Source organism: Salvelinus fontinalis, chromosome 10, assembly GCF_029448725.1.
Source record: "Salvelinus fontinalis isolate EN_2023a chromosome 10, ASM2944872v1, whole genome shotgun sequence".
Classification (NCBI taxonomy): domain Eukaryota; kingdom Metazoa; phylum Chordata; class Actinopteri; order Salmoniformes; family Salmonidae; genus Salvelinus; species Salvelinus fontinalis.
Window position 1 is genome coordinate 10,874,522 of NC_074674.1, and position 25,959 is coordinate 10,900,480.

Here is a 25,959-nt window from a genome sequence, read left to right on the forward strand (position 1 = left end):
TAAATAATTCACATTTACTGTAAAGCTTACAGTGTAATAAAATGCTCCTCTGGAATAGTTCATTTATTATAACTCTGAACAAAAAGAATCTCTACAAAACATATTCAAATAATGACTTATAATATTGATACTTTCTCCCCTTTTCTCTCTCTTTTTAGACTGTTGGTAAGTTAGATTGTTTTATTCCTGAATACTGTGTGAAGATTAAATCTTGCTAAACGGTGGCAACACTCATTCCTATAACGACCGTAATAGTGACTAAAATCTTAATATTGATAACCCTCTGGATATTGTAATAATTAAATGTATCATCTCAGTCTGTCGGTGGGCACATCAGATACATGAATGGCAGAAAAAGATGCTGAAATAAAAAACTGCAGCAGAAAAAGGAAAAAGGTAAAAACAAGTCGGTTTTCGAGTCGAAGTCGTGGGACCTGGTTAATATTCTAAGTAGTCCTCAGCAGCGAATCACGACCTAGCCCTCCCCCCTCCCTCCAGCTCTCCGCCCATGTCTACTCAAACAATCCCTGTCTGTCTTTCCGCAGCAGTAAGTGCAGGGTCTCAAGAGAAGAGGGGTGCATTAACTCAAATCAATGAAACAAAGGAAACGTCATTGTGTTACATCAGCCATTTCCTCCCTCCCTTCTTCTTCATAGTGAACAGTAATGATTTAAAGTGTTCTCATTTGCTCGTTTAATAGTAATAATAATGCTTTTTGGTATGAGATTTCTCCAGGTCTCTCGTATAAAGGGAGAGACAGTGGGTTGGTTGTCTTGATTTTCCTCAGAAGTCTCATTTTACTCTCACAGCAGGGGGGGTTCCCCGAGTCAGTAACAGTCTTGTGATGTGTGTGTGGGTTTGTGTGTGCTTATAGGGTCCTTGGCCAGCTAGCAGGCCTTTCCCACTCTTCCCTCTCTGGGGTTGCGCACACACACAACAGTTCCCCCTGTGTTTGAGGAGGCAGCAGGTGACTCAGTGTGCAGTTAATGTGGCCAAAAGGTGTGGCAGCAGGACGCAGAGCAGTTGGGGGACGAGGGGGGCCAGGAGGTGGAGGGTGGAGGCGGTGTTGCAGGCCTTGCCCCCCTCGCAGCGGGACTGTTGGCACAGCACGCCCTTAAACTCTGGAGGACAGATACACTTCTGATTCTGGGAGCACGTCCCACCATTCTGGCACAGGAGCAGCTCCTCGTCACACACATTAGCTGTAGGAGAGAGAGGGGGGGGGGGGGGCAGAAGAGAGAGAGGTGAAGGATGTGGTAGAGAGAGAAGGTGTGGATGAAGGTAGAGAGGGAGGAAGAAGAAAAAAGCGAGATGAAAGGTACATGCAGAGAAAGGGTGTGGAGGAAGGTAGGGTAGGAGAAAGGAAGAAAGGAGAGATGTAGTGGCAAAACGACGGTTTCATGAAAGATAAAATGAGGACGGGGAGCAAAGAGAAGGAGAGTAGTAGGATAGAAGGTGAGAGCGATGAGGTGGAAGATGAGAAGAGAGGACACGTTTTGCCACAGAAACAACAAGATAGGGAAGAGGGATGTAATGAGAAGGGAGCAATTAAAAGTAAAGATAAAAAGAGAGGTGGGAAGAAAGAAAAAAAGAGAAGAAAAAATGAATTCTCCAAGCCTCGGCAACAAGTAACACCTGCCTTCTTTTCTGCCTTCTTTCTTTTCTGTTTTTCTCGAGCATGCATTTTCTCTGGGTCAGTTGAACTTTTTAATTCAATGTCTCTATTTTTAATTCCTACTTGGTTCAACATGTCCACCCAAGAAAGTGAAGGTAACTGAATTAAATTACTATCGCCCCATAGCACTCACTTCTGTCATCATGAGGTGCCTTAAAGAGGCTAGTTAACGATCATATCACCTCCACCTTACTCGACAACCTAGACCCACCACAATTTGTATACCGCCCCAACAAATCAAATCAAATTGTATTGGTCACATACACATGGTTAGCAGATGTTATTGAGAGTGTAGCGAAATGCTTGTGCTTCTAGTTCCGACAATGCAGCAATATCTAACAAGTAATCTAACAATTACCCAACAATTACCTAATATACACAAATCTAAGTAAGGAATGCAATAAGAATATATAAATATAAATATATGGATGAGCAATGTCAGAGCGGCTTGGTTTCATCAGACCAGAGAATCTTGTTTCTCATGGTCTGAGAGTCATTTAGGTGCCTTTTGACAAACTCCAAGCAGGCTGTCATGTGCCTTTTACTGAGGAGTGGCTTCCGTCTGGCCACTCTACCATAAATGCCTGATTGGTGGAGTGCTGCAGATATGGTTGTCCTTCTGGAACGTTCTGCCATCTCCACAGAGGAAATCTGGAGCTCTGCCAGAGTGACCATCAGGTTAATGGTCACCTCCTTGACCAAGGCCCTTTTCCCCTGATTGCTCAGTTTGGCCAGGCGGCCAGCTATCGGAAGAGTCTTGGTGGTTCCAAACTTCTTCCATTTAAGAATGATGGAGGCCACTGTGTTCTTGGGGACCTTCAAAGCTGCAGACATTTTTTGGTACCCTGCCCCAGATCTGTGCCTACACACAATTCTGTCTCGGAGCTCAAAGGACAATTCCTTCGACCTCATGGTTTGGTTTTTACTCTGACATGCATTGTCAACTATGGGACCTTATATAGACAGGTATGTGCCTTTCCAAATCATGTCCAATCAATTGAATTTACCACAGGTGGACTCCAAGTTATAGAAACATCAAGGATGACCAATGGAAACAGGATGCACCTGAGCTCAATTTCGAGTCTCATAGCAAAGGGTCTGAATACTTATGTAAATACAGTATTTCTGTTTTTTATTTTTAATACATTTGCAAACATTTCTAAAAACCTATTGTCACTTTGTTATTATGGGGTATTGGGTGTAGATTGCCATATCCCTGTAATGCTTACAGAAAATCTCATGTCAAGTTTTATTGAAGTGCTGTGGTTGCAGTTTCACCTGCATCATCTAAAGCCTGTTATTTTGGGGTGTTGATGTAGGCCATCAAGTGCTAACAGTCAGTATCTAAATAATTTGTGTGATATCCTTGACAGTGTATGTGATGTAAACAGAGAGGGACCTGAATATTTTCTGGTTTTCATCAAGCTGTCCGCTCAAGAGGAAGCTTTGCTCTGTAATCTTTGTTCTGAAACTGTATCCATACCCATTGGATGCAGTGATCACAATATAGTGGCTATATCCAGGAAAGCCAAAGTTCCAAAAGCTGGGCCTAAAATAGTGTATAAGAGACCTTGTATAAGATTTTGATGTGACTTATGTGGATTATATAAAAAATATTTGTTGGTCTGATGTGATTAATAAGGAGCATCCAGACGTTGCACTTGATGAATTTATGTTCCAATTATTGATAAACATGCACCTGTTAAGAAACTGACAGAACTGTTTATGTTCCATGGATTAATGGGGAATTGAACAACGGTATGGTTGAAAAAGATGGGACAAAAGGAGCGGCTAATAAGTCTGGTTGACTTACTGCAAATTGAGAAATGATGTGACTAAACTCAACAAAAAGAAGAAGAAACTGTATTATGAAGCCAAGATAAATCATCTCAAGTATGATGGTAAAAAACCTTGGAGTTCTTTAAATAAAATTATGGGCAGAAAGACAAATTCAACTCCATCTTTCATCGAATGAGATGGCTTATTCCTCACAAAACCATTTGATTTTGTCAATTATTTTTATGATGACTTAATTGGCAAAGTGGGCAAACTTAGGCAGGAAATGCCAACAACGAACAGTAATAATGAAAGAAAAGCATTTTGAATTGAATTTTGTAAATGTGGGAGAGGTGGAAAAATGACTGAGGATGGTAGCTGACTATATAGCCACTCCTATCTATCATATCTTTAATCTGAGCCTAGAGAAATGTGTTTGTTCTCAGACCTGGAGGCAAGACAAAGTCATTCCGCTAAAGAGGCATCAAATCTAATTTTATTTGTCACATACACATGGTTAGCAGATGTTAATGCGAGTGTAGCGAAATGCTTGTGCTTCTAGTTCCGACCATGCAGTAATCTAACCTAACAATTTCACAACAACTACCTTATACACACAAGTGTAAAGGAATTAATAAGAATATGTACATAAAAATATATGAATGAGCGATGGCCGAACGGCATAGGCAAGATGCAGTAGATGGTTTCGAGTACAGTATATACATATGAGATGAGTAATGTAGGGTATGTAAACATTATATAAAGTGGCATTGTTTAAAGTGGCTAGTGATACATTTATTACATCAATTTTTCATTATTAAAGTGGCTAGAGATGAGTCAGTATGTTGGCAGAAGCCACTAAATGTTAGTGACGGCTGTTTAACAGTCTGATGACCTTGAGATAGAAGCTGTTTTTCAGTCTCTCGGTCCCCGCTTTGATGCACCTGTACTGACCTCGCCTTCTGGATGATAACGGGGTGAACAGGCAGTGGCTCGGGTGGTTGTTGTCCTTCATGATCTTTTTGGCCTTCCTGTGACATCAGGTGGTGTAGGTGTCCTGGAGGGCAGGTAGTTTGCCCCCGGTGATGCGCTGTGCAGACCTCACTACCCTCTGGAGAGCCTTACGGTTGTGGGCGGAGCAGTTGCCGTACCAGGCAACGACAGGATGCTCTCGATTGTGCACCTGTAAAAGTTTGTGAGTGTTTTTGGTGACAAGACGCATTTCTTCAGCCTCCTGAGGTCACGCTGTCTGTATGGGTGGACCATTTCAGTTTGTCCGTGATGTGTACGCCGAGGAACTTAAAACTTTCTACCTTCCCCACTACTATCTTGTCGATGTGGATAGGGGGCTGCTCCCTCTGCTGTTTCCTGAAGTCCACGATCATCTCCTTTCTTTTGTTGACATTGAGTGTGAGGTTATTTTCCTGACACCACACTCCGAGGGCCCTCACCTCCTCCCTGTAGGCCGTCTCGTCGTTGTTGGTAATCAAGCCTACCACTGTAGTGTCGTCTGCAAACTTGATGATTGAGTTGGAGGCGTGCATGGCCACGCAGTCATGGGGCGTCTGTGGACCTATTGGGACGGTAAGCAAATTGGAGTGGGTCTAGGGTGTCAGGTAGGGTGGAGGTGATATGGTCCTTGACTAGTCTCTCAAAGCACTTCATGATGACGGAAGTGAGTGCTTCGAGGCGATAGTCATTTAGCTCAGTTACCTTTGCTTTCTTGGGAACAGGAACAATGGTGGCCCTCTTGAAGCATGTGGGAACAGCAGACTGGGATAAGGATTGATTGAATATGTCCGTAAACACACCAGCCAGCTGGTCTGCGCATGCTCTGAGGATGCGGCTGGGGATGCCGTCTGGGCCGGCAGCCTTGCGAGGGTTAACACGTTTAAATGTTTTACTCACGTTGGCTGCAGTGAAGGAGAGCTCGCAGGTTTTGGTAGCGGGCCGTGTCAGTGGCACTGTGTTGTCCTCAAAGCGAGCAAAGAAGTTGTTAAGTTTGTCTGGGAGCAAGACATCGTGGTCCTCGACGGGGCTGGTTTTCCTTTTGTAGTCCGTGATTGACTGTAGACCCTGCCATATACCTCTCGTGTCTGAGCCGTTGAATTGCGACTCTACTTTGTCTCTATTCTGACGCTTAGTTTGCTGGCTTGCTGCCAGCTCTTAGTAAACTTTTGTAAAACATGGTGTTTGACCAAATACAATGCTTTTTCTCTGTTAAAAAAATGAACAACAGACTTGTATCATTCTTATAGTATAGAGAAGGGTACTCAACATGTACTGCACTGACACAAATGACCTATGATTGGTTGAAAGATATTGATAATAATACGATTATGGGAGCTGTACTGTTAGATTTCAGTGCAGCCTTTGATATTATTGACCAAAACCTGTTGTTGAGAAACGCGTATGTTATGGCTAGGGCTGTTGTGGTGACCTTATTACCGCCACACCGGCAATCATGAGTCATGACCGCAGTAAAATTCCACAGTAATCTCCTTTTATGTACTCTGGACATGCTTTGGTAGTACTCAACTTGCTAATGACCATCAGGTCCTAATGGCCTGGTATTCAGGGCTCTATTGTCCCTTTAACCACTCTAACATCAATTCAAATGCAATCGATAATTACATGAAACACTTATCATCAAAACAGTGTCCTGCTTTTTAAAACTCACCTCACTGTGATGCTTAATTTGAAGAAAGAAGTTCAACAGCAGTTTGAAACTGAGTGTAAAACATGGTCATTGTGGATGTTGTTGTAAAGCCTAACACAACGGAATGGACAGCTCTTTCTAAGGTGATTAATTAAAAACACCCATACGCATATTAGAGCTTATGTATATGCATAGACCGAAAAAAACAGTAAAAATTATGATAGTTCCTTATTTATTTTTTTACCCCATTTTCGTGGTATCTCATCGCTGCAACTCCCGTACGGACTCGGGAGAGGCGAAGGTCAAGCGCCGTGTGTCCTCCGAAACACAACCCAACAACTGCTTCTTGACACAATGCCCACTTAACCCGGAAGTCAGCCGCACCAATGTGTCGGAGGAAACACCGTGCACCTGGCAACCGTGTCAGCGTGCCCTGCGCCCAGCCTGCCACAGGAGTCACTAGTCTGCAATGGTACAAGGACATCCCTGCCAGCCAAACCCTCCCCTAACCCGGACGATACTGGGCCAATTGTGCGTCTGCAACAGAGCCTGGACTCGAACACAGCATCTCTAGTGGCACAGCTAGCACTGTGATGCAGTGCCTTAGACCACTGCGCCACTCGGGAGGCCCTGATTGTTCCTTATACAATACATAGCCTACCACGTATTACATATTAAGCCAGTAAAACATAAAACTGATTTAAGATGTCTTTTGTGCATAATTGGTCTAGCATGTACTCAACTTAAATAATTAGAGTAGGCCTAATAGTACTTGAGTGTGGATTGTATTATTATGATACACTCCAAAATGTCTATCCATGAGTCTGGGACAGAACGTATAGCCCTAGACAATGCTGTTAGTTCATTGATTGTGCAGGGTGGCTTACAGTTAGCCTACAATTATTGCGAATTTGTATTTGATTTTGAATAGTTTAGTAATAGGGATAATCCATTGGGTGACACATATCCTTTAGCTATTCAAAATATCTCACTAACATGCGTTTCCATCTCCTCTCTCTCCTTTATTCCTTTCTCGAGCGTGCAGAGGGGGTGTCCACAGTTTAGTGATATTTTTCGTGGCGAAAACATGTTAGTATCGATGTTCCCGATCAGATTTCACTTGGTTTCCAAAATTAACCACTGGGTAGCTCCAGGAACAAGGTTGGAGAGTCCATGGCATATGGAGTTAGGGAGGAATATCACCTGTCACGCAGTGAGAGCATGCTCCTCAAACAGTGGTTGATGCATGGAGTGAAATAAGTGTTTATTTCTCAGCTGCTCATATTAAGCACAGCTCCGCCATAACACCAAAGTAGCCTACCGGGCATAATTGGAAAAATGAACCAGCGGGAAAGCACGTGGCCTCGAGTTTGTTATTCTAAATCAAAACAAACTTGACATATTAGTAAAACTGAGAATAATTTGAATAGTTGGATGGGTGAAAATATGATGAGATTACAGCTTTGCAGCCTGAGGCAAGGAACAGAGCGCAAGCTTTTTTTGCAACTTTTTCAAATCATTATTAGCCTATAGTCGCATCATTTAGCACATATATATTTATTTATATTTCTAAGACATTCTAAGGTTTGTATCATTCACAACTAAAGTTGCCAAATAACTCTAAATGTGGTGTATAGGGCCTGTTTCAAATGATAACTTTTACGCTCAACATAGCCATTCAGCAAAATGCATTTTTCTTCACATCATAATGTTTCTTTAGACCTAAGTGGTAATAGAGGGGAGGTACGTGAGGCGACGTTGGCTCCCTCTGCTGGGATTACGGGAGCTGGGCGCCCAGACATGGACAGCTCTAAGTGGAGGTAATTAGAGGAAAGTGCCAACCAGCCGTGGAGGCCAAATAAAATGAGCATGGTGGCACACCGCGAGCGAGAATGACATCAAGCCACAGTAGAGAAGGAGGACCCGAGCCAAACCTAAGTGATTTTCTTTGTTATGTTTAATTTCTCTTAGTAAAGTTGTTTTTGCGGACTAAATTCTCCCTGTCTCTGTGTCAATCTCTGCACGCTCAACCCAACACCCCACGGTTTACCACACCTGACTAAAATAAATAATGGATTTATTGTGATAGTGTATATTAAATTGATTTATTACGCTTTTTTAAATGTAGATGTTCCAAAGGCACACATCAGCAGAAGACCGGCAGTCTTTTGCATGACAATAAAAGGCTGACGAAATTTCATGACCGCCACAGCCCTAGTTATGGCTTTTCAACCTCCCCATTTCGTGGATTCAGAGCTATCTACTCAAGAGGGTTTTCTTTAATGGAAGCTTATCTAATGTCAACATGTAAAGTGTGGTGTATCGCAGGGCAGCTCTCTAGGCCCTCTACTCTTTTCTATTTTTACCAATGACCTGGCATTGAACAAAGACTGTGTGTCCATGTATGCTGATGCTTCAACCCCAAATGCATCAGCAACCACAGCTAATGAAGTCACTTGAAACCGTTAACAAAGAGTTGCAGTCAGTTTTGGAATGGTTGGCCAGAAATAAACTGGTCCTAAAAATCTCTAAAACTAAGAGCATTGTAATTGGATTAAATCATTCCGAATCTGGTACTGAATGGTGTGGATGTTGAAAAAGTTGAGAAAACTTAATTACTATTAGTGTTACCTTATATTGTAAACTGTCATGGTCAAAAAACAAATAGATTCAATGGTTGTAAAGAGGGGGAGAGGTATGTCTGTGATAAAGATATGTTCTACTTCCACAAAGCAACTCCTGCAGGCTCTAATTTTATGTTTATTATTGTCCAGTCATATGGTCAAGTGATGCAAAGAAGGACCTAGTTAAGCTGCAGCTGGCCCAGAACAGAGCTGTACATGTTGCTCTTTATTGTAATCAAAGGGCTAATATCAATACTACGCATGCCAGTCTCTCTTGGCTAAGAGTTGAGGGAAGACTAAGTGCATCACTTCATGTTTTTATAAGACAAATTATTTTGGGGGGGGGGGGGGGGAATTCCTAATTGTTTGCATAGTCAACTTACACACAGCACTGTCTTTTTCTTTATGTGTCGGACCCCAGTAAGGCTAGCTGTTACCATTGGGGTTGTCTAATAGGGAGCCTAATAAAAATAAAAAAAATTGAAGGGTTGTAGAGGTTATGGTATTGTCTCACCAGGTCGCACATTCAAAGAGAGAATAACTGTTTCATGCAATTTTTTTCACTTGAGAAATACTGCACCAAATATTTTACTTAGATGTAAAATTGTGCGACTAAGAACTCCTTGGCAAAAACTTCCAAATGAATGTCATATTTCTTGAGTTATCTTAGATTTATAAGACTATTTTGAGAAATTGTATACTGGCTACCACATCTCAAAATGGACACGGTGCTATTGTATATTCAATTTATTAGAACTTGTTAACATACAAATTACATTATTTTCATCTTATCATGGGTCGCATGTGAGGTGTATTATACACTGCTCAAAAAAATAAAGGGAACACTTAAACAACACAATGTAACTCCAAGTCAATCACACTTCTGTGAAATCAAACTGTCCACTTAGGAAGCAACACTGATTGACAATAAATTGCACATGCTGTTGTGCAAATGGAATAGACAAAAGGTGGAAATTATAGGCAATTAGTAAGACACCCCCAAAAAAGGAATGGTTCTGCAGGTGGTGACCACAGACCACTTCTCAGTTCCTATGCTTCCTGGCTGATGTTTTGGTCACTTTTGAATGCTGGCGGTGCTTTCACTCTAGTGGTAGCATGAGACGGAGTCTACAACCCACACAAGTGGCTCAGGTAGTGCAGTTCATCCAGGATGGCACATCAATGCGAGCTGTGGCAAAAAGGTTTGCTGTGTCTGTCAGCGTAGTGTGGAGGCGCTACCAGGAGACAGGCCAGTACATCAGGAGACGTGGAGGAGGCCGTAGGAGGGCAACAACCCAGCAGCAGGACCGCTACCTCCGCCTTTGTGCAAGGAGGTGCACTGCCAGAGCCCTGCAAAATGACCTCCAGCAGGCCACAAATGTGCATGTGTCAGCATATGGTCTCACAAGGGGTCTGAGGATCTCATCTCGGTACCTAATGGCAGTCAGGCTACCTCTGGCGAGCACATGGAGGGCTGTGCGGCCCCACAAAGAAATGCCACCCCACACCATGACTGACCCACCGCCAAACCGGTCATGCTGGAGGATGTTGCAGGCAGCAGAACGTTCTCCACGGCGTCTCCAGACTCTGTCACATGTGCTCATGTGCTCAGTGTGAACCTGCTTTCATCTGTGAAGAGCACAGGGCGCCAGTAGCGAATTTGCCAATCTTGGTGTTCTCTGGCAAATGCCAAACGTCCTGCACGGTGTTGGGCTGTAAGCACAACCCCCACCTGTGGACGTCGGGCCCTCATACCACCTTCATGGAGTCTGTTTCTGACCGTTTGAGCAGACACATGCACATTTGTGGCCTGCTGGAGGTCATTTCGCATTTTGTTAAATATTAATCCACTATACTACACAATGTTCATAGTCATTGAACACTGGTCACTAATAACGTTTACGTACTGTTTTACCCACTTTATATGTACAATTGAAGTCGGACGTTTACATACACTTAGGTTGGAGTCATTAAAGCTCATTTTTCAACCACTCCACAAATTTCTTGTTAACAAACTATAGTTTTGGCAAGTCGGTTACATTGTGCATGACACAAGTAATTTTTCCAACAAATGTTTACAGACAGATTATTTCACTGTATCACAAATCCAGTGGGTCAGAAGTTCACATACACTAAGTTGACTGTGCCTTTAAACAGCTTGGAAAATTCCAGAAAATTATGTCATGGCTTTAGAAGCTTCTGATAGGCTAATTGACATCATTTGAGTCAATTAGAGGTGTACCTGTGGATGTATTTCAAGGCCTACCTTCAAACTCAGTGCCTCTTTGCTTGACATCATGGGAAAATCAAAAGAAATCAGCCAAGACCTCAGAAAAGAAATGTCCAAATGCCTGAAGGTACTACGTTCATCTTCAACTGTATATACTGTATTCTAGTCATGGCTCATCCTATATAACTACTGCGGTACACACAATTATTTATTTATATATATTACTGCACTGTTGGAGCTCGATATACAAGCATGTTGCTACACCTGCGACAACATCTGCAAATCTGTGTACGCGACCAATAAACTGTCATTGATTGATTGAGAAGACTCATATATAGACTCTTATTTGCATAGGTTGAATGAATACTGTCACAACCTGATCTGGTCACCTGTCCTTCTGATTGTCTCCACCCCCTCGAGGTGTTGCTTATTATCCCCGGTGTATATATCCCTGTGTTTCCTGTCTCTCTGTGCCAGTTTATCTTGTTTGCCAAGTCAACCAACGTTTTTCCTTGCTCCTATTTTTCCGAGTCTGTTTGTTTATTGTCCTCCTGGTTTCGACCCGTGCCTGTCCTGACTCCGAACCTGCCTGCCTGACCACTCTGCCTGTTCTGACTACCAGCCTGCCTATCTATCCCCTTGTACTGTTTCTGGACTCGGATCTGGTTTCTGACCCCTGCCTGGCCTGACCTCAAGACTGCCTATCGTCTGGTTCTGTTTGGACTCTGACCTGGTTTAATAAATATCGGAGCTCTACCATCTGCCTCCTGTGTCCGCATTTGGGTCTCGCCTCGTGCCCTTATAACATACGTTCATTAAAAAGCTATAAACAGGGTGGTGAAATGCACTCTGGTAGTTTTTATATTGTACAAGATAGTTGACTTGAAAACGTAGTATGTGTACAAGAGAGCGTGTATGTGTGTTTGTCACAGCATGTGTGCATGCATCATGCGTGTGTGCGTGGATGTGTGACAGAGACGTGACGATTTGTGGGGCATGACACAAAAGCATGCTTAAGCTTTTCTGTTCTGGATCTTGCTGAAGAAAGTGAATATGGTCCAATGGTGCTTCCATGCCATGTTTCTTAAAGCGAACAAAAACCTAGCCTTTTACTCTCTCACTTTAATCTAAATATGGGATACACTATGTCCTACTGACACATTTGGCTAACTAACCAACTGTAGTAAAGAAGGATTCCTTCCGATTCTAGCCTGTAGGGAAAAAGAGGTAGGTGGGACTGTATGTGTTTGAGACGTGGCCCTGCCCTGACTGTATGGCAGCATCACCCAAACTCTTGACGATGTGCTGATTATTTAAATGGCTATATAGTGCTAGGGCAAAAAACAAAATGTGCACCCCTTGGAGTCCTCAGGAACGAGTTTGGGAAATGCTGCTGTATGGTATACGATATGGCGAAAGAGGCTCCCAGAAATTGGGTTAAGGTGTGACAGGGTCATCAATTAAAGGAACAGGTGATGCTACTAATGTGATACACGCCCCAGTCCCATGGGTAAGCAAGGAGATATGGATGCTAAGATTAACACAAAGACCAAGTGGCAGAGTGTGGAGAGAGGTTTCTGCATCTAAAGAAAGGGTACTATGTCTGTGACATATTTCCTACAACATTTCTCATTTCATACAAGCATGGGCACTTACACAGATGCACCCCAAAAAAACCTCCTCCCCCCCCCCCCCCCCTCCCGCTGTATACTCACAGTAACACCCTTGTTTCCAGTAGTACCCAGGGAAACAGTCGTCACACTTGGGCCCCGTAGTGCCATCTTTACACTGGCAGAAGCCTGTCCCATTACACCGGTCATGAACAGAACCCACCTGGTTACAGTTACACTCTGTTGAGAGAGGAGGGAGGGAGAGACGAGAACGAGAGATAGAGAGAGAGATTCGAAGACATGTTAGAAAATATATTTATTTCATTTGGTGTGTGCTTGCATGAGTGCATAAGACACGCACACACACACACTCTCCCTGTGTGCTCTCTCTCCTTTTCTCTCTGCTCTGTATTGATTCGGTGCCAGTCTCAGTGTGCCAGTAGCCTGGCAGGTGAGCTAATGGGGCCTCATTTGTGCTGACTCTAAGGCCTGGTCCCTGCCCCCCCTCCTACCCCCCTCTAGCCTCCCACCGCTCACTTGCAGATGGACTACATCAACACCACAGTCAACTCCAGAGGAATAATAGTCTTATCTCAGTGAGTCAGTGTTTTTTTTTCTGTCTTCATCTGTTTTGTCGTTCTTTTTTCCACGCAGCATTGGTTGGAGATGGAAATGCTGATCTTTCTAAACTGTATTGTTGATCAATGATGCCTTGGTGAATCAACATTTCACACTTTGTTTGTGTAACACACAATGCCTCATGACTATTCTGCAGTAAATGCTCACACACACACACACACACACACACACACACACACACACACACACACACACACACACACACACACACACACACACACACACACACACACACACACACACACACACACACACACACACTGTGACTGACCGATGCAGACACCCTCATCATCCAGTTCAGCTGAGTTATTTCTGAAGTAGCCCAGTCTGCAGTGCTGGCAGTTCTGTCCTCTTGTATTGTGCTTGCAGCTGACACACGTTACGATGTTCAGGTAGTCTATGTAGCTGCAGCGGTTAGAGTGGCCGTAGCACTCACAGTCTGAGAGAAGAGAGAAGAGTTCAAGAATAAGTTGAGAATGGTTATGGGATGGTTAGAGTACAGTAGTGACATTGGAGGGGAGAGAGAAGAGTTAGTGTTATTAACAGTGGGACATAGGACAGTGTTTCCCAACTCCACTCCTCGAGTACCCCCAACAGTTTTAATAAACAGTTAGAGTAGGTTTAGGATATTAACAATTTAGTAACGCTTCAAATATCTTAACGTCAGGCCTTCTGAGTCAATGAATCGATAATGAGTGCTTTCATCATTGTAGAAAGAGAGAGAGATCCTTCCTGTGATTATCTTTGCTGAGGTTTGTACCTAATTAAGGTTTTATTAAGCTTCAGAAGTCAGCTGCAGTGTGTGTGCGCTGCAAGGCATCGCTGTCCTCTAAGGAGGCGTTTACCAGGCATGTTTATGCAAATACATATTTAAATGCACACTAAAAAGTTGGCGTTTAGCTGTTTAATCAGCCATCACATTATTAATTTATTATTGTTTGGTTGATGACACTGAAATATTTAGGGGCTGTTTTGAGAGGGGAGAACTGCGAACTGAGAAGTCAAAAAAAAGAAAACGCACACGCACAGACTCACATAAAATGCTTCTCTCAGTGATAAAAGATGGGTTAGGTGAGAAACGTTACTCAGTAGCTCAATATAAATGCCCAATTACACCACAGATGGGAGAGAGGGAGAATGGGGCATTGTTCCACAAATGCAGGAAAAGTCAAGATGGGACTTCATGGAAGACTGTAAAAAAATATATTGTAACAAGGGAGAGGCTCTTATTTTGAAGGTTCCATGTGCCTATATTAATTGGCATTCAAAATAGGGATGAACAATATTTCTGTCACATATTAGGAGAAGTCCAAGTTAAACATGGAGCTTTGTTTGAATGGTGATAAATAGTGATTAGCAATGACTAGATTAGTGACCGTGAATACAAGATAGTGACAGAGACATGTAGATGCTTACCTTGTGAGCCAAACAACACCAACATGAGGAGGAGGGATGATGGAGCCAGACAGAAGAAACAATGAAAAGGTGGACAACAAAGACACGCAGAGAAAAGGAATCTTTCCACGGTTTTTGCCACTGATCTGGTCATTCAGACAGTGAAAATGTCATAAGGTGAATGCACCAATTTGTAAGTCGCTCTGGATAAGAGCGTCTGCTAAATGACTTAAATGTAAATGTAAATGTAAAATGTCCATATATAACGTTCTTCTTCAATGCTACTCAACACGATCTACTCCTCTAAATATCTACTCTACTAACTCTTCACTGATGTCCACTCACTAAACAAGATTCCATGCCGGATGATGCTTCAGTCTCCTGTACGCATCCCTAGTCACTCCACTGCTAGCTACTATTGTTCTGTGTCTTACCTTTGAAATCATCGTATATGATCCCATACAACTGTCTGGCCTGGGGCTCTCCTCCTGAGATCAAGAGCTTGAGAATCCCTTCAGGAGATGAAGGAATCATTGTTTTAGAAGGGTTTCCTGGATCCAACTTGAATCTGCAACCCAGCACAATATGCAAACAGCCCATGCTAGAGCGCAACAATGTAGCCTATGGGCTACCTATTGCAGCTGCATATTATTGAGAAGTTGTTCCATAGAGATATAATTATAGAGAGGCTGATGTTATAGAGCCCCAATGTCCTGGGAATGGAACAGTTTGTCGCCAATCTTGCTTGGGTACAGTTCAAAACCAGTTTGTTTTACCTCTATGGGTTGGTCATCATCTAGTTATAGTAAGGATATGGCTTCGGAGTAGGGTGACCACATTTAAAATAACCAAATGCGGGACAACAGAATTATGTTGTGGGACAGTGTAGCCTACATGAATACAACATGTTGGCAGCATTCTTCACGTTTTACCGGTGAAACGTCAAAACTGCCTCTGCATGACAATAACTTGTTCTCAATCAGTTTCATGGGAACATGCATTTAGCTCTTCTTCAATTACTTTTTCGTGAGCAAATTAGAGAAGATGGTGAAGATAGAGAAGATGGTGTTAACAAACTATATAACCTTCCTGTATTTAGTTTCAATCCAAAAGAAAATTCTGCCTAGTGCTACCTTGTCCCAGACCTTCTGCTTTCAAACCCTCTCTCTCTCTCTCTTTCTCTCTCTCTCTACCGCACCTGCTGTCTCAACCACTGAACGCTTGAAAGGCAACTGATATTTACTCCTGCGGTGCTGACCTGTTGCACCCTTTACAACCACTGTGATTATTATTTGACCCTGCTGGTCATCTATGAATGTTTAACGTTTGAACATCTTGAAGAACAATCTGGCCTTAATGGCCATGTACTCTTATAATCTCCACCCGGCACAGCCAGAAGAGGGCACCCCTCAGAGCCTGGTTCCCCTATAGGTTTCTTCCTAGGTTCCTGCCTTTCTATGGAGTTTTTCCTAGCCACCGTGCTTCTACATCTGCATTGCTTGCTGTTTGGGGTTCTAGGCTGGGTTTCTGTATAAGCCCTTTGTGACATCTGCTGATGTAAAAAGTGCTTTATAAATACATTTGATTTAGTGGCGGCGCTGTTGAGTTTTGAAAGCATGAGAATATTTTTGGGACTATTCAGAAATGACCAAGGTGGTGTTTTTGGTGCAACAGTAGCATTATAATATGCTATTATATCCGGTTATGTTATGTATAATACCAATGAATCATTATGTAATCGTCGAAGACATTGATTCAGCTTTGATCTAACTTTACTAAACAATCACAGGATCCGGCAGCACTACATCCCTACTGCACCAAATTAGCTAATTAGCCTACTCTTTTTCAGAAACGAGAGACCATGTGTGGCTGTTTTTACGAAAATCTGGGAATATTTGGCCAAGGAAACATTTATGGTTGGTCTCAGGGAATGTAAAACTGTTGGGAAGGGAGACTTTTATTACGGGATTGAGTGAAGTAGCAGCAAATATGTTGAATGAGCAATGAGCATGGAGAGCCTCATAAGTTTGATGAAATCACCTTATATCTTTCAGTCTAATAAGGCTATTTACTTACTTTTGTAGCTCGCTGTCAGAAGCATGAATAAAGTAGTTAGGCAACTGTCCTATCTAAGTTTAGCTGGAATGTAGCCTGATGCCTTGTCTTGCCTATGTCAGATCTCAGCAACGATTGGAGAAGTGTTTAACAGCACCAGTACCACATCCTTATGATAAATATGTTTTCTTTAGTGCAACATGACTGCAAGAGACAGGTTGGAATGTCTGACTGAAATACGGGACACATCTAGTCGTTTTCTAAATTAGCGGTGTTTGAATTTGTTGATAAAATGCGTGATTGTTTGGTTGTGGAACTAAGGGCCAAAATGTGGGACTGTACCGGACAATCCGGGACATGTGGTCACCCTACTTGGGAGAGATGGAATCTACCGGATCCTAGCCTACACACTAGCATAAGTTCTACCTTTCTTTTTTGCATACTCTCTCTCCTCTTCACTCTCTTCCTCCTCCCACTTCTTCTTCTCCTCTTCTCTCCCAGGGGGCTCTAAGGTCTCCTGACCCAAGCTTCCCCACTCAGGTGTTTCGAGAACTTCCTCTGGATCACCACAGAGGAAGAATGAGAGATTTGAGATCTATTTCTCTACAGGTTGATTAGTGCTGTCTGACTGCTCCCAGTTTCAAGCTCCAACTTCGACAGGCTTCGACTGATCAACAGCTTTACACTCACTAGTACTACACACTAGCTCTATACATGTACAGCTCATCCACAGAAGATACCTTCAGTCTTTTTTCCTGTGTCCTCCTCCCTCCCCTCCTCTTTCTCTGCCTCTTTCTCAGAGGCTTTCCCGGTCTCCTGTGTGCCACCCGTCCCCTCCACTTCAGGCATTGGAGGAGCTGTGAGCACCAAAGGATCACATCATTCATTGATTTGTTATTTTGTTTGTTCATTAGTTTGTTCATCCCTTCGTCTGTTCATTCATTCATTCACAATACTAGTGTACCTAATTGATCCAGTCTATTTCAAAGGAGCACAATGAGTTATAAAACTACTAACTAATGCAGTCTTTCATATCCTACAAATCCTATCCTACATGACAGATACCTTCTGCCTCAATCTCCTTCTCCTTCTTTACCACTTCCTCCTTCTCTCCTTCTCTCTCAGAGGGGCTCTCACTCTCTCCAGGGCCCTCTGCCTCAGGTTGGGGGGGAACTGTGAGAGTCAGAAAGGGTCCGAAAAACCGAAGTCAGAATTTGTTCACTTCGCCTCATCCCCTATGAACTACAAACTACAGGTCACTGGGAAAAACGTTACATTTTACACAGCTAGCAAGCTATAACCTTTATTTCTCTCCTTCTCTGTTGTCGTCTCTTTCTTTTCCTTTTTCTCCTCCATCCGCTCATCTTTGCCAGAGGGCTTTTCTCTTTTCCCAGAGTCCACTGCTTCAGGCTTTTGGGTGACTGCGAAGCGAGCACCAGTGAGACATGAGCACTCTCAGAAAATAGTAAAAAAGCCATGTCCATAACTCTGGTACCGCAAAACTTCAATTAATAGCCCAGGCGTTTATTTGCTTAAATCACTGAACACAACAGGGAGATTTCTAAGGGTTTGTACTCCCGAAGTTGTTTACTGTTTTTGTGCTTGCCTGTTAGCTAGCAGTTCTCTGCTGTTAGCAGCTAATGGCTAGCAGTTTCTTGCTGGCGAGTCATTACAAAATTATTTAATGTAACAAATAAAACGAAATGAATCATGTTTATTTGAAACAGGCATTTATTTGCTGAAATGTGTGCTGTTGCCCAGGTATTAAAAGGGACAGGCGGCTATTTGAGACTCAGCGTTTAATTGAAGTTTTTTGTAATAGGATTTAATCAGACGCACAAAACAGACAATGTATCGATTTGAGTTGGATCTCCGTCAGGTCATACCACTGTAAACGCACATACATACATAATCTCAGAGGCATGTAGGCTACATCTGATCAATTTAATAAATAAATATAAATATTACACAGTATACATACAGTGCATTCGGAAAGTATTCAGAACCCTTCATGTTTTCCACATTTTGTTACGTTACAGCCTTAATTAAATTACATATTTGACTCATCAATCTATAAACAATACTCCATAATGACAAAGTGAAAACAGGTTTTCAGAAATGTTTGCAAATGAAATAAAAAATAAAAAACAAAAATACATTATTTACATAAGTATTCAGACCCTTTGTTATGAGACTCGAAATTGAGCTCAGGTGCATCCTGTTTCCATTGATCATCCTTGAGATGTTTCTACAACTTGATTGGAGTCCACCTGTGGTAAATTATATTGATTGGACATTGGAAAGGCACACACTTGTCTATATAAGGTCCCACAGTTGACAGTGCATGTCAGAGCAAAAATCAAGCCACGAGGTCGAAGGAATTGTCCGTAGAGCTTCAAGACAGGATAGTGTCGAGGAACAATCCTTCGCAGCATTGAAGGTCCCCAAGAACACAGTGCCCTCCATCATTGTTAAATGGAAGAAGTTTGGAACCACCAAGACTCTTCCTAGAGCTGGCCACCCGGTCAAACTGAGAGATCGGGTAGAAGGGACTTGGTCAGGGAGGTGACCAAGAACCCGATGGTCACTCTGACAGAGCTCCTCTGTCAAGATGGGAGAACCTTCCAGAAGGACAACCATCTTTGCAGCACTCCACCAATCAGGCCTTTATGGTAGAGTGGAAGCCACTCTTCAGTAAAAGGCACATGACAGCCAGCTTGGAGTTTGGCAAAAGGCACCTAAAGGACTCTCAGACCTGAAAATAGCTGTGCAGCGATGCTCCCCATCCAACCTGAGAGAGCATGAGAGGATCGGCAGAGAAGAATGGGAGACACTCCCCAAATACAGATGTGCCAAGCTGTATTCTACCCAAGAAAACTCGAGGCTGTAGTCACCGCTGAAAGTGCTTCAACAAAGTACTGAGTAAAGGGTCTGAATACTTATGTAAATGTGATATTTCAAATGTTTGTTTTTTATAAATTTGCTAAAATGTATAAAAACCTGTTTTTGCTCCGTCAATATGGGGTATTGTGTGTAGATTGATGAGGGGGAAAAAACGATTTAATCAATTTTAGAATAAGGCTGTAACGTCTGAATACATTCCGAATACACTGTATATGGAAAAACATCCATGCATTTTGATTTGTTTATCCTTATGGGTGTGCAATAGATTAAAAACAAGTGAGACAAATGTGTCAATCATTTTGTATATTATATAAGGAAAATGGGAAAATGCAGCCAGCCTCTGAGGAGCAGAACATATCTAGTTCCACGTTTAGACCTCATGGAGAGGTGGATATTCCTCAACATTATTGTTGAGGAAATGTATCCAAAAGGACTCTCGTCTCAGGAGGAAATTGTCAATATTGCGTGACATTTTCACATGTTCAATTCCCAGGTATTGAAGAGAGGACAATTTGTGCTTTGCTTGGGAAAAGTGCAAAGCAAGGGACATTTGATATCATTATTCCTTATGCAACTCCTTTGTTCTGTGATTTTTAAGCGTTCTGAACCCCTTTCCCACATACCCCAATCCGCATGGACACTTGATCAAATAAAGGACATTTGTGGTGTTGCAGGATATTGTGCCTTTAATTTGTGTCTCTTTGCAAGTCTCTGGGTGAATAAAAACCTGCCATTTGTTAATCAAGTTGTCCTGAGTGCAATACTCACATAAGCCTACATAATTCCCATTGGGAATATCACTAAGAAAGTGTCTTGCTGGGGTGTTCACACAGGGCAAGTGTGCGTAGAGAGCGCGCTGGACCTTACGCCATTACACGTGGTTCCTCCTACTCCGCCCATGACATCGATTTCAACTCCAGCCTTCCCAGCCAGGGTGAGAGGCATTTTTTAGGCCTTGGCAGGGGAAATACAGGCCCAACATCATACCCTCACCACGGAAGAAGATGCGGTGGGGGAAGCGCAAACACTTACAATGGAGAACGCAGGTCGGCCCACATGACACAGAGCCAGAAAAGTTGAATGTGATAAATCTATCCAGCAAGTCCCTATCTGAACCTTGTATCTGCTCTCAGCAAAGGCGTATCATTTGTACTAACAACACATTGTAATGACTTTAACGTTTACAGTATGTCGATTTTCAACCGTTTTTCAGAATTCTAAGACTGATGAAATTATTTGCTACAAATGATACTGTGTCTATTGGAAATGCCCATAATGATGACACAAATGACATGGGAAATGAGAATGCATCCTAAATAAACTTACCCTCAATGCAACGAATATGTAGCAAGTCTGCTATTTTCAGCGGTAAATCCACCTTTATGCCTCAGAGAAAGAATGCGTCACTGGAAACATATTCAAGACCAAGTAAAAAAAAATGTGAATACAAGGTGTTGAGTAACTTGCCCAAAGACAGGAGCTTTGAGCGATTTGAACAAATATTTTACTGTCATTGTCATTGTGAAGCCTTCCGATAAAAGTAGTGCACTATTGGTACAGAACCTGGTGGATTACCTGGTGGACTATGAGACAGAGATGAATTGACAATTGTCTGACAATGTTTTGTATCAGAAACTCCCTTTGGACCTTACTTCCCAGTTAAATACCTCTATTCATGACAAGCTCAAGCTCCTGTATATCTTGGCGGAGAGGAAATCCGTAAGAATGAGTACAACGACCTATTATTGCCGGAATTGGAAGCCTGACAAAAAAAGATCCACTTTTGTTGACTCATTTCTCAAGCCATGTGTCTCCTCCTTACCCTCCTTCACTGGGAACTTTGGTGACATGATTAACGTACTCAAGAAGATTCCCCAGATCAATGAAAACACACTACTGGCCTGTTTTGACTTTGAAAACCTATACATGTCTATACCCCACCAAGGTAGACTAGAGGCCCTGAGCTTCTTTTTGGAACAATGCCTTATAGACTCTCAGCCTAGCTCCTCACGTATCAGAGACTTAGCAGTGCTGGGACTCACAAATAACTGTTTTATGTTTAGAAGTTACTTTTTCCTACAAACAAAGGGAACCACTATGGGGAGTATGATGGCACCCAATTATGCCAATCATTATATGGGACTCTTAGAACATGAACACATTCACAAGCCTGAGCAAAATAACTTTCTATCCGAGATCAAACTATATCAACGTTATATACAGTTGCAGTTGGAAGTTTACATGTACCTTAGCCAAATACATTTAAACTCAGTTTTTCACAATTCCTTACATTTAATCCTAGTAAAAATTCCCTGTCTTAGGTCAGTTATGATCAACACTTTCTTTTAAGAATGTGACATTTCCGAATAATAGTAGAGAGAATGATTTATTTCAGCTTTCATCACATTCCCAGTTGGTCAGAAGTTTACATACACTCAATTAGTATTTGGTAGCATTGCCTTTAAATTGTTTAACTTGGGTCAAACATTTCGGGTAGCCTTCCACAAGCTTCCCTCAATAAGTTGGGTATAATTTTGGCCCAATAATTTTGGCCCATTACTCCTGACAGAGCTGGTGTAACTGAGTCAGGGTTGAAGGCCTCCTTGCTCGCACACGCTTTTCAGTTCTGCCCACAACTTTTCTAAGCTGTCAGGGCTTTGTGATGGCCACTTCATACCTTGACTTGTTGTCCTTAAGCCATTTTGCCACGACTTTGGAAGTATGCTTGGAGTCATTGCCCATTTGGAAGACCCATTTGTGACCAGGGTTTAACTACCTGACTGATGTTGCTTCAATATATCCACATAATTGTCCTCCTCATAATGCCATCTATTTTGTGAAGTGCATCAGTACCTCCTGCAGCAAAGCAAACCCACAACATGATGCTGCCACCCCCGTGCTTCACGGTTGGGATGGTGTTCTTTGGCTTGCAAGCCTCCCCATTTTTCCTCCAAACATAAAGATGGTCATTATGGCCAAACAGTTCTATTTTTGTTTCATCAGATCAGAGGACATTTCTCCAAAAAGTACGATATTTGTCCACATGTGCAGTTGCAAACCGTAGTCTGCTTTTTTATGGCGGTTTTGGAGCAGTGTTCTTCTTCCTTGCTGAGCGGCATTTCAGGTCATGTCGATATAGGACTCGTTTTACTGTGGATATAGATACTTTTGCACCTGTTTCCTCCAGCATCTTCACAAGGTCCTTTGCTGTTGTTCTGGGATTGATTTGCACTTTTCGCACCAAAGTACGTTCATCTCTAGGAGACAGAACGCGTCTCCTTCCTGAGCGGTATGACGGATGCGTGGTCCCATGGTTTTTATATTTGAGGACTATTGTTTGTACAGATGAACATGGTGCCTTCAGGCATTTGGAAATTGCTCCCAAGGATGAACCAGACTTGTGGAGGTCTACAATCATTTTTCTGGGGTTTTGGCTGATTTCTTTTGATTTTCCCCATGATGTCAAGCAAAGAGGCACTGCGTTTGAAGGTAGGCCTTGAAATACATCCACAGGTACACCTCCAATTGACTGAAATGATGTCAATTAGCTTCTAAAGCTTCTAAAGCTTCATCATTAACGGAAATTTACCAAGCTGTTTAAAGGCACAGTCAACTTAGTGTATGTGAACTTCTGACCCATTGGAATTGTGACACATTGAATTATAAGTAAAATAATAAAAATGAATTGTGTCATGCACAAAGTAGATGTCCTAACCGACTTGCTAAAACTATAGTTTGTTAACAAGAAATTTGTGGAGTCGTTGAAAAACTCGTTTTAATGACTCCAACCTAAGTGTATGTAAACTTCCGACTTCAGATGTAGATGATACACTACATGATCAAATGTATGTGGACACCTGCTCGTTGAACATCTTACTCCAAAATCATGGGCATTAATATGGAGTTGGCTTCCCTGTTCCTGCTATAACAGCCTCCACTCTTCATGGAAGGCTTTCCACTAGATGTTGTAACATTGCTGCTGGGACTTCCTTCCATTCAGTCACAAGAGCAATAGCAAGGTCCGGCGCTGATTTTGTGGGATTAGGCCTGGCTCTCAGTCTCCATTCCAATTCATTTTAAAGGTGTTTGATTAGGTTGAGGTCAGGGCTCTGTGCAGGCCAGTCAAGTTCTTCCACACCGATCTCAACAAACAATTTCTGTATGGACCTTGCTTAGTCTATTGGGGGCATTGTCATGTTGAAACAGGAAAAGGCCTTCACAAAACTGTTGTCACAAAGTTGGAAGCACAGAATTGTCTAGAATGTCATTGTATGTTGTAGCATTAAGATTTCCTTTCACTTGAACTAACGGGCCTAGCCAGAACCATGAAAAACAGCCCCAGACCATTTTTCATCATATCATCTATCATCTATCCTATATCTAGTGTTTCTTGCAGGTATCATAGGTAGAATTCTCCTGGCATCCGCCAAATCCAAATTTGTCAGTTGGACTGCCAGGATGGTGAAGTGTGATTCATCACTCCAGAGAACGCATTTCCACTGCTCCAGAGTCCAATGGCGGCGAACTTTACACCAGTCCAGCCGACGCCTGGCATTGTGCGTGTTGATCTTAGGCTTGTGTGCGGCTGCTCGGCCATGGAAACCCATTTCATGAAGCTCCTGACGAACAGTTCTTGTGCTGATGTTACTTCCGGAGGCAGTTTGGAACTCAGTATTGAGTGTTGCAACCGAGGACAGACGATTTTTACATGCTACGCACTTCAGCACTCGCGTTCCTGTTCAGTGAGCTTGTGTGGTCTACCATTTCGCGACTGAGCCATTGTTGCTCCTAGACAATTCCACTTTAAAAATATAAGCACTTACAGTTGACCAGTGCCGCTCTAACATGCAGAAATTTGACTTAGAAAGGTGGCATCCTATAACAGTGCCACGTTGAAAGTCACTGAACTCTTCAGTAAGGTCATTCTACTGCCAATGTTTGTCTATGGAGATTGCATGGCTGTGTGCTCGATTTTATACACCTGTCAGCAACCGATGATTCTGAAATAGCCACATACCTTTGTTGATGTAGTGTATTTTGGTATTATTTGCTGGGACTCCCATCGAACTTGAGATGTTCCATGTTACGCTCATGGCCCTTAGACAAGATGGCGCTGACAAACATCGCCACCCTGTTCCTAGCTCCTAGTCTTATTCCTTACATTATTCATACAGAACGTTTCTTGCATTATTCCCTACAGCCGAAAATCATTTTTGGATATTTGATCGGCGGTCACTCAAACAGCATTTTGACCAAAAATGTGACTTTCCTGAATTTGATCCTTTGTTCGTACCCCACAAGGCAATTCCATTGAGACCAGGGGCTGCTCCAAGACGACATCGACAGAGAACAGGAATTTGGAGTGGGCTTTTATTCCGACTCAGGAGGCGTGCATACCGTCCACCGCTTCGGAGTATATTACTCGCCAATGTTCTGTCCCTGAACAATAAAGTAGACGTGCTCAGGAAGAGGATCTCATTCCAGAAAGACCTCAGGGACTGTAACATGCTCTATTTCAAGAAATCATGGCTCTCTCTGGATATACTGTCCCTGTCCATTACAGTCAGCAGGGTTCTCCGTACATCGCACGGACAGGAAGAAAGAACTCCCTGGGAAAAAGAAAGGCGGAGGTGTATGTTTCATGATTAACTCATGGTGTGATTGTGGTAACGTACAGTCTTTTTGTTTGACCATTGCTACTCTCCCTTCCAGGACGGCCACAAGGCCCTCCCTTCAGCAAACCAGATCACGCCTCCATTCTGCTCTTCCCCTCCTATAGGCAGAAACTTCAGCAGGAAGTACCTGTGGTAAGGACTCTTCAACATTGGTCTGACCAATCGGCATCTATGCTTCAAGATTGTTTTAATCATGCGGACTGGGATATCTTCCGAGTTGCCTCTGAGATTAGCATTGACGTACACACTGAATTGGTGACTGAGTTCATCAGGAAGTGCATAGAGGATGTTGCATAAAGTGGAGTGTCAATTCAACAGCTCAGACACGAGATGTATGTGTCAGAGACTCCAGACAATCACAGATAATGAAGCTAAAAACCAGCCATGTCGCGGACACCGACACCTTCCTCCCAGACAAGCTAAACACTTTCTTCGCCCGCTTCGAGGAAAACACTGTGCCGCTGACGCGGGCTAACACCGCTCACGAGGACAGTGAGCTCTTGTTATCTGTGGCCGACACGAGTAAGACATTTACAGTTAACCCTCGCAAGGCTGACAGGCCAGCCGGCATCCCAAGCCGTGTTCTCAGAGGATGTGGAGTGTTTACGGACATAATCAATCTCTCCCTATTCCAGTATGTTCTTCCCAATTGCTTCAAGATGCCCACCATTGTTCCAATACCCAAGAAAGCGAAGGTAACTGAACTAAATTACTATC

General features: G+C 42.8%; 1 protein-coding gene across 2 annotated transcripts in view; it reads right to left on the reverse strand.

Annotated features, from left to right (window-relative positions):
* LOC129863607 (netrin-G2-like) overlaps nucleotides 1-25,959 on the reverse strand; it is a 137,254-nt gene continuing 111,295 nt past the window's right edge. For both annotated transcript variants that reach the window (XM_055935707.1, XM_055935708.1), the window contains exons 6-8: nucleotides 13,485-13,652; nucleotides 12,680-12,814; nucleotides 1-1,202 (exon numbers count right to left, since the gene is read on the reverse strand). In XM_055935707.1, coding sequence (XP_055791682.1) covers nucleotides 973-1,202; nucleotides 12,680-12,814; nucleotides 13,485-13,652 — 533 coding nt within the window. In that variant the 3' untranslated portion in view covers nucleotides 1-972. The remainder of the gene's footprint in view (nucleotides 1,203-12,679; nucleotides 12,815-13,484; nucleotides 13,653-25,959) is intronic.